The sequence below is a fragment of the Tupaia chinensis genome, unplaced genomic scaffold, assembly GCF_000334495.1.
Source record: "Tupaia chinensis unplaced genomic scaffold, TupChi_1.0 Scaffold000067_1, whole genome shotgun sequence".
In the NCBI taxonomy this organism is placed as follows: domain Eukaryota; kingdom Metazoa; phylum Chordata; class Mammalia; order Scandentia; family Tupaiidae; genus Tupaia; species Tupaia belangeri.
In genome coordinates this window covers 3333245-3342770 of record NW_006159526.1, presented here as the reverse complement: position 1 = coordinate 3342770, position 9526 = coordinate 3333245, and the positions used below count along the sequence as shown (strand labels likewise).

The 9526-nt window shown below is 55.6% G+C and overlaps 1 protein-coding gene across 6 annotated transcripts in view; it reads right to left on the bottom strand.

Annotated features, from left to right (window-relative positions):
- The window catches only part of FOSB (FosB proto-oncogene, AP-1 transcription factor subunit), a 7036-nt gene extending 3987 nt beyond the window's left edge, over positions 1 to 3049 (bottom strand). The window contains exons 1-2 of one of the 6 annotated variants that reach the window (XM_027766972.1): positions 2195 to 3049; positions 89 to 314 (exon numbers count right to left, since the gene is read on the bottom strand). In XM_027766972.1, coding sequence (XP_027622773.1) covers positions 89 to 314; positions 2195 to 2320 — 352 coding nt within the window. In that variant the 5' untranslated portion in view covers positions 2321 to 3049. Of the gene's footprint in view, positions 1 to 64; positions 1241 to 2194 lie in introns of all 6 variants that reach the window. The other 5 variants (XM_027766975.1, XM_027766971.1, XM_027766966.1 and 2 more) reach the window with 5 other exon arrangements.
- Between the last annotated feature and the right edge of the window lie 6477 nt (positions 3050 to 9526).

Genomic DNA, 9526 nt, shown 5'->3' with positions numbered 1-9526 from the left:
TCTCGGGGTCTTCTAGCCCGGGCTCGAGCTGGGCGGGCAGGCCCCGGTCCCCTGGCTGTTCCACTGGTGGAAGGCCCACCACTGCCACCAGCTCCGCCACTGCTGTAGCCACTTAGGCCTGGAGTGGAGTAGCTGGTTCCTGGCATGTCGTAGGGGTCGACAGCCGGGGGCTGGGAGGCCAGAGACTGCCCCTGGGACTGGGCCATGGAAGAGATGAGGGTGGGTTGCACGAGCCACTGGAGGTCCTGGCTGGTTGTGATCGCGGTGACCGTGGGCACGAAGGAACCGGGCATTTCCCCGAGACCGGCGCACTCCTACGGGGTGACACATACACACACAGGCGTAGACACACAAACAAAGACACCGACACACACACGCCCAACACACATAACACACACCGACCCCGTGAGTGAGCACAGGGCGAGCGGGTGTGGATGTGTGTGTCACAGGCAAAAAGCCACAACACCCACCCTTCCACTACACCGTGACGCAGTGGTTAATGAGAGGATTTCTGCTCAACTGGCTTCTACCTCCTCCTTCTTCCTCGGGGAAAGGTTGCACGGTTCCAGCGGGTGGTGAATCACACCCTGGGTTGGTGACTCTTAGGTGTAGGGGGCGGGGAGGAGGCTGGACACAGCCGGGTGACAGAATCCCCGGGACGGAGCCACAGCCACAACACCCCACCCCCACCCCAGAGGCAAAGGGAGGGAGAGGGAGAGGCCTTAGGCCAAGCCTTTCTCCACACTCACACTCATACACACACACCCCTCTGTGCAAGGTCCTGTGCAGGGTCTGGGGTCCCAGCTAAGGGGGTGTTGGGGAACTGGTCTAGGAGTTTAGAACAACGTTTCAAGTAACTGTCTCTCCCCCAGTGAGAATAGCAAGTGACAGGTTAGGGCGAACGGATAGGTAGCAAAAAGTGACCACCCGGGCCCCCTCGGACTGTCGCAGAGGACGAATGGTGTAGGACCTAAGCCCCCAGGCCCGAGCAGGGCGCGTCTCCCCCCACCCGCAAACGGAATCCTGAAACAGCTCTGAAGGCTTAACTACTCTCAAGGGGGCGTGGTGAGGGAAGGGCTGGCTCGCCGGCCAATCGGCATCCTGGGAACCCAGAGGGGGCGGGGCTCCCGGAGACCACCTGGCTGGGTCTCCTCTGGTTAGCGGCAACAGGCTTATCTTCGGACACACAGGAGGGACCGGGCATCCGGCGCAGAGGGAGCGAGCCTCTGTCCGTATGTGGCTGAAGAAGAAGGCGTAAGCCACCATGTCTCCCGAAGAAACCCCGGCATACAAACAGACACTCCCTGCCTCTGAGAGCCCAGAAACCAGATTCCCGCAAGGTCCTTGCGGACCCATTGGGTCAAATAGTCGCTTTGGTCGAGACAGGAATCTCCTCGCTCTGCCTCTAGAGGCCCGTAAACCAGACCTAAGCGCGGAGGACCGGGGACAGAGAGGAGGAAGGGAACGGCGCTCTACAAATAGGAAGGGAAAGTTGATTGGCCAAAGCCTGCGTTGCGGCGGCCAATCGGAATGATGAGCTGCCCCCTCCCTTAGCAACGTGGCCCCGGCGTTCCAAAATAGAACGCTCCTGGGACGTCAGGGGCGGGGCGGACGAAGGGGGCGCCGCGCGCTGTGCGTGCCCCGCGTCAGACGGAGGATTCCACAGCGTCAGCCGTTACGCACGGGTCCCCCGTTACGTCTCCGCGCAGGAGGCGGAGGCAGCTCTACCTAGGGTTCGAGGCCTGCCTTCCCGCTGGGTGGAGGGCGGCCCGGCGCCGGAGTCAGTGCTCTGAAGGAGGAGGGAAGGAGAGCAGGCTACTGGAAGCTTCCTCGGAATTTTCCCCACCTGCCTAACTGCCTGCTTCAGGTTGGGGAACTGAGCCGGGGAGCCGGGGTGGGGGAGCAGTCTCGGAGCTAGCGAAAAGTTCTGTCCTTCCAAAGGCATACACGTTGCACTGAGAGGCGCACTCCCCTCCTCCCTCCACATTTCACTCCAGAGCTTATCCAGCTACGTTTGCTCCACGCACGCAACCTATGGCAAACATCTCCCGACTCTGCAGTTTACAAAGTCCTCTATTCTCTCTCGGATCCTCAGTTTTGGCGCGACTTTATTTAGGGGGATGGCGTAGCTCACTCCACTCATGACTTAAACATTAAAACCGACAAAGCAGCGCCCCTGCCCTCCAGAACTTACCTGGGAGGAGGCGGCGGTAGGTGGACTGCCGAAGGAGTCCACTGAAGACAGATACTGAGACTCGGCGGAGGGTGAGGAGCTGCACCGGGAGCCGGAGTCGTAGTCTCCAGGGAAAGCCTGAAACATTTCCCTGGGCACAGGGGGGCCCCTGTGACCACGCTGAGGTCGCCGGGAAGCCAAGGCTATGGCCGGGTAGGAGAGGCAAGGTGCGAGTCCGGGGTAAGCCGAGCGCGTCCCCAAAGTGTGCTGTCCAGGAAAGCTCGGGGAGTGGACAGCGTCCCGCTCCAACAATGGCAAAGTTTCTGTGCAGTCGTTCCGCTGTGCCCAAGCCCCCACAGGAGGCCGCTGTGCCTCCTGAAAGTCCAGGTTCCGTAGGACCCAGGAGCGAGGGGAGGATCGCTCCCTCAAAGGCGAAAAGTGCTGTCCGCTGTGCAGAATATTCTTCAAGTAGGTTCTCCTCCACGCGCCCAGCAGGTCTCACGGGGGGAGGGGAGTAATAAAGAAGACGAAAAAAGTAAGTCAGGCTTCCAAAATAAAACGAAGAAATATCTAGAAGAATCCGTCCAAAACCTTCCTTTCCGGAAAAGAAAGAAACCAAATTTTACAGCCGCCAAGAAGAAGAACCACAATAATCAAGTCCCCGAGTCCCGGCTCCGCGTGTCCCCGTCGCGGCCGTAGCTCTCAGTCTTATGAATGAAGCCCAGAGCCGCCAGCTTGTATTTATGTGCCTAGACCCGCCTCCTTGCTTACGTCACCCTCCCGCTCGCTACAAACTTCTAGATATCTCCGTCCCTCCTAAACCAAACCCCACGTGGTTCAGCAAGAGGTCTGCCCTAGCCTCAATCTGATCACCTGCATGACCCTCGCAGCCTTGGAGGTCTCAGGGGCTGCTTTCTAGGTGACTCGCGGGGGGGATCCAGACCCCGCCTTCCCGGAGTTCCTTTGACGCAATTAGCCATATAAGGAGCTCTGCCGGCGCGGCCGACTGTTTGTTTGGTATCCTAGCAATGACGTCAGAGGGAATCCCTCGCTCGCGCGCGCACCCCGCGCGCCTGCGGAACCAGCCAGCGCCTGCGCAGTGCTACGCCGCCCCGGGGGCTGGTATTAATAGGCGCCTTAGACTATCCCGGGACGGCCCCCGCTGACCCGGGCGGGGAAGACCCCAGCTTGCAGGTTCCGCTTACCTCTGGCGTCCCCCAACCCCCGCCCCATTCTCTCGCTGGTGCAGCGCCCTCTCTCGAAAGGAAGAGTAGATCTCCAAAAAGAAGGCTGCTTAATGTGCTGTCACGGAGAGAGGTAAACTGAGTCCCCAGTGGGGTTAGAAGGACTGTGATGCCCCAGATGAAAGTGGAGGTGGGAGTGGAGGCGCGTCCTAGCTTCTGCCCTGACTTGCTGTGCGAACTAGGGAAATGAATTCCCTCTCTGAGCTTCAGCCTCAGTTTTCCCAGTCGGGCGAATGCTGTGTCTGGCGTTTGGAGAGGATGGGAAATAAAATTTAGGGTGAAACCTCCCTGCTGATGGTGCTGGTAGCCTCTCCTTCCGACTTTGTAATACTACCCAGAGACAGAAGGAATGTGTGTGGTGTAATTAATAATACTAATTAGTATTACTACAATAATAGTAATTATTGATGCCACATGTTTGGCACTCACCAAGTAGCAGCTCCTGTGCTAAGGCTTTTGAATACGAGCTTCATAATACTTAAAACCCTTTGGGGGTCCAGCAGGTGCTTAGTGGTTAAGGGTGCTGGACTCCCACGTGGCTGACGGCAGTTCTAGTCCTGGACCTGATGGCTTTCTCTCTCTCTTTCTCTTTCTCTCACTCTGTCCCTCTCTGGTCAGATTTAAAATAAATAAAGTTAAATAATTCTTAAAAATAAAAACTTTGGAAGTTAAGGGAGAAAAATCATTTTATGAAAAAGGAAATTGATACTCAGGGTAAATGATTTATCCAAGATCCCGTTGCAAGAGATTCAAAGCCAGAATTGTCAGACTTCAGAACTCTCTTAATTTCCTTCCTGATTTCAGAGACTTGTCTGACTGAGTGCATCTTCTTGAAAAACCTGTGACTGGAGGGACCAGCAGTGAGCGTAATGGCTATGTCGCTGGACTCCCACGTAGTCGACTGAGGTTCACGTCCCGGACCCGGTGGCTTAAAACTCACACCGTGTGCGTGCGTGCCCAAGATCCCGAGAGGAGAATGGAGGAGAAGGGATTGAGGCGTGGCCATCCCCCCTGGGGGGTGATTTCTCGCTTTCTGTCTCTGTCTGTCTGGCGAGTGCTCGCACCCTATAGCAAAAACCTCTCAAAAATAAAACAAAACAAAAAAACCCTGTGTCTGGAGATTTGTTACAATGATAATGATGATAATAGTAGCTTCCCTGGGCTGGGTATTTATAAGCTTTACCAAACCGTGGTGTACGTTCCTGCAGCCTGGCCTCAGAGAGACAGAATTGCTTACCTGAGGCAGCCGGGTTAGCAAATGGAGTTCAAGAATCTAACTGAGGTATTTCCGATGCTGTGGCCCCCAACTTTTATTTTTTAAGTATTATTTTTTTTTTTTAAGAATTATTTGTTGGGGCTGACAGGTGGTTTGCTAGTTAAGGGCGCTGGACTCCCGCATGGCTGACCACTGTTCAAGTCCCAGACCTGGCACTGGCTTTCTTACTTCCCTTTCTTTCCCTCTCTCATTCTATCCCTCTCTGGTCAAATTTAAATAAACAAATACATAAATAATGTTAAATTAAATAATTCTTTTAAAAGAGAGAATGACTTGCTTCTTTTATTTAATTTGTTATTATTTATTTATTTTAATTTGACCAAAGGGAGAAGGAAAATGAGAAAGCAAGCCACCAGGTCTGGGACTCGAACCGTGGTTGGCCATGTGGGAGTCCAGCGCTTCAACCACCACGCCACCTGCCAGCCCTGTTTTGTTTTTAAATTTTGCCAAAAGGTGCCTATTGCTTGCCAGGGGAGAGAAACAGAAAGCCTCCCCTGCCGTCCCCGCTGCCATCCCCGCTGCCGTCCCTGCTGCCATCAGATTATGGTCCCCTGGCAATCCTCCTCCACTGCTCCCTCCTGAGGAGTTTCTTGAGCTGCCGGGTCCAGACATGAATCGCGTGGTGGGGCATGTGGGATTCAGCCATTTTCACCACCAGACTATGGGTGGGACCTTCTTGTTTTGTTTTTAAAGTGTATCTATGTCCTCCATGATCAAGCGAGAGCGAGGCACTGCCACAACCCACCCCTAGGTCACGGGCATCGGCGCACCCGGCATGCCCAGGGAGGTCTCAGGACGAGAACCCAGAACCTTCCCATGTGGGCCAGCCTCACAGCTCTGCAGCACTTATTGTACTGCCATCAAGTCCCATGAAGTCCCCAACTCTTTTCTTTTTGAGAGGTTTTTGCCTTAGGGCACATGTGCTCACCAGAGAGAGAGAGACAGAGACAGTGAGGGGGGGAAGTAAGAAGTCACCCCCAGATGCGGAGGATGGCCATGCCACAATCCTTTTTCCTCCACTCTCCTCTTGGGATCTTGGGCCCACATGCACCCATACCCAGTGTGATTTTTTTTTTTTTTGAGAAGTTTTTGGTATAGAGTGTGTGTGCTCGCCAGAGAGACAGAAAGCAAGAAATCACCTGGCAGGAGGGATGGCCATGCCGCTATCCCTTCTCCTCCATTCTCCTCTCGGGATCTTGGGCATGCACGCACATGTGCCAGCGTGAGTTTAAGCTGCTGGGTCTGGGACTTGAACTGCGGTCGACTACATGGGAGTCCAGCAACATAGCCATTATGCTAACTGCTGGTCCTTCCATCCCGCAACTCTTAAGCACCCTCCAGGAAGGATGCCACCAGCCACTTGGCAAACCTGACATCCCAACACTGCCTTCCAAGTGCCCACCTGGCCCCAGCCCTAGGCACAACAGGAGAAGAACCTTAAAACTGTCCAGTCCTGAGGCCAGCAGGTGGGGTGGTGGTTGGAGGTACTGGACTCCCACATGGCCAACTGTGGTTCAAATCCTGAACCTGGCGGCTTGTGTTCTCTCTTCTCTCTCTCTCTCTCTCTCTGTCCCCCTTTGGTCAAATTAAAATGCACAAATGGATAAATCAAGTTAAATACAATAATTCTTTAAAGGGGACCAGCAGGTGGCATGGCGGTTAACGCAGTGGACACTCCCACGTGGCTGCCTGTGATTCAAGTCCTGGACCTGTCAGCTTACTATCTCACTTTCTCTCTCTCTGTCTCTCTCTGGTCAAATTAAATAAATGAATGAATAAATAAAATTAAATAATTATTTGAAAAAATCAATTCTTAAAAACAAAAAGAGGGACCACCACAAGTAGATAATGGCTATGTCGCTGGACTCCCACATAGTTGACCGCGGTTCATGTCCCGGACGCGGTGGCTTAAAACTCACGCTGGGTGCGTGTGCGTGTGTGCCCAAGATCCCGAGAGGAGAATGGAAGAGAAGGGATTGTGGCATGACCATCCTCCCTGGGGGGTGATTTCTCGCTTTCTTTCTCTCTGTCTCTCTCTGTCTGGCGAGCGCACGCACCCTATAGCAAAAAACTCTCAAAAAAAAAAAAAAAGAAAGAAAAACTGTTCAATCTCACAGGCCCAGAGAGGAGGTGGGCCCAGGGCCACACAGCAGGTCTGAGGCAGAGCAGGAGAGGGTGGTTCCTGATTCCTCGCAGAGTCCTGATTCCCTGCCCCTGTCACGGGGAGGAGGTAGGAGCCAAGGAAGGCTGGAGGGATGTGGGGGCAACACGGGGAGGATTCCAGACAAAGTTCATCCTCAAGCCTGTTCTCCATCCCATGCCCCCACGCCCCCTCTGTCTGCCACCAGCTAGGAGGGACGGACAGGGACTGGGAGATGACACAGCAACCACCGGCAGGCAGTGACTCGGCTCCAGCATCAGACAGGGAGTGACCTTCCTTCTCCTGTCCCGTCCAAGCCCCTCATCTCTTCCAGGAGACACAAAAATACCTGCTCTGGCTGCCCAGGGACCTTCACCCCCAACTCAGGCCGCACTTGGCCACACAGCTGCCATCACCACCTGGCAGGCCCTCAGACATTCGCCTGTAAGCAGCAACACACGTGGCCACATGGCTTCACACACACAACACCTGTATGTGGAAACACAGGTCATCGCGTAGTCACCATCATGCATGGCACGTGTCCACACATACACAGAGATGTGGGGCTCAGGGCACAGCCAGAGAGGAACAGGTACAGGCCCCAAAGCACACAGAGACGCCTAGACACCTGCTACAGTTGCACGTGGAAACACGTTCACACACATACAACACCCAGAGGTGAAGAGCGCCCGCCACACTCACACACACACACACACACACTCACACTCACACACACCCGGGCCAACAACCACACGTTCTGTAGAGACAGTCGCAAGTATAGCTCTTCACACAAGCGCTCATTCTTCCCCTGCGCTGATGGTGACTTACACCTTCTCACAGTAGGGCCGGCTCTGGGCACAGTGCGGATGTGCTGCTCATGAGGCGCTGGATCCTACATGGTGACTGCGGTTCGAATCCCTGGCCCGGTCAACATGAAACAAATCCTGTGTGCAAATACCAAAGCTTGGACGGAATGGGCTGGCGGACTGGAGGCAGGATGGCAGTGTGACCAGACCCTGAAGGGTGCATCTTCCTCTCTCTCATGCGCGCGTTCTGTCATGAATAAAAGAAAGTGTTTTTTCTCACCACGCTGCCACGAGGTGAAAACTCTCATTTCACAGGCAAGGAAGCAGAGGCCCAGAGGGGTGAAGTCCTCAGCCAGAGTCACTCAGCAAGCGAGTGGCAGAGCCGGGAGAAGCACGCGGGGTGCCGGGCTGTCGTGAAAGGGGTTTCCGTGTGTGGGCACATGGCATGTGGACACCACAGTCAGCACACACTGGGCCAGTGTGTCCCCGCGTGCAGACCGGAAACTTGCATTCCAGCCTGGGCTTCCAGCCTGGCCCTACCACGGAGGAGCTGGGGAAACCTGAGCTGGTAACTCTGGAGCCTCAGTTTCCTCATCTGGGAAAGGAGGTCGGGGCTGGCGACGGATTCTGCACGACTCCTGGCACCCGGTGGGCGCTCGCACTGGGACTGACACCGTCGCCCTGGCCCTGACGTATTAGCACTCCTCTGTCCCTGGGTCATCGACCTCACAGGCTCTAGGCACTGCACCTCCTGTGCTGGCCCTGGGTGCACACACATACACACACACATGCACACATGCACACCTGCTTACAGAGCACTGCGGATGCATCCAGTTCTCAGTGGGGCTCAATCCTGTGGAGCTTCCAGGAAGAGGAGGAGGATTTGAGTATCGGGGAGAGGCATGATTTTTGCTCTGGCTCCACAGGGCCTGGCTCACCTGGGGGCGCAGTGGGGGGGCGCCTCAGCCCACTCCCCTAAGGCCGGGCATGGGATGGCAGTGCACACACGGATTACTGTGCTTGCTCAGGGCATCCTGTAATCGCGCCTGGCAGACTGCCCAGTGTGAGTCTCACACGTCCTTCCCTTGGCCGAACCCCGGCCCCTCGGTTTCCCAGTGCCTCCATCCATAGAGCAGGAGCTGGAGCGGGGTGGTCTCTGGAAGGAATAGGAGGAGGAAGACCTGCAGAAGCAGTCGCTTCGTCCTCCATGCCTTGCACCTGCACACACGTGGTCTCCGTCCTCACGCCACATGGGCCCTGGAGGTAGGTTCTGTAATTATCTCCTTTGTCCTGGGCAGGAACCCGAGGCCCAGGGAGGTGGAGCTGAGGCAGCACCTCTCAGCTGGCAGTGTACTCAGGGGCCCCAGGCTTCTGCGTTTCCCACCAACCGGCCCTGAGGGCCGCCATGAGGAGCAGGTCTGTGAAGGCCTCTGGGCGTGGGAGGAGCGGGTTGTGCACAGGTGTGAGGGTGTGCGTTGTAGCACACAGGACTATGGAGGTCAGGACGGCAACCTTTGTGCAGGCAGACCCAGGCCTGCTACCTCCTTGGAGCCCAGTGAGTTCCTGGCTAACAGGGCCACTCTCCATTGAGCAATCCTGGAGGCTGCCTGGAGTGGGTGTCCGTGGAGTATCAAGGAAGCACAGTGGCCCAGATTGGGGGCTCTTAGCTTGACCCTCCAATACCCCTGCATTCTGCATTCAGACTTAACATGGCCCAGGAGACCTAGTGCGACCTGACAGTGCCAGCAGATGCTCACGGCCCTTCTCCTCTCTGTCTGTCCCCTTCCTGCTCCAGCTGTCCTGGCCTGTCTTCAGGCCCTTGCATGTGCTCTTCCCTCTGTCCACAGCACTCTTCCTTTTGCTTCTTCTGGCTTGTATTCTTTCCCT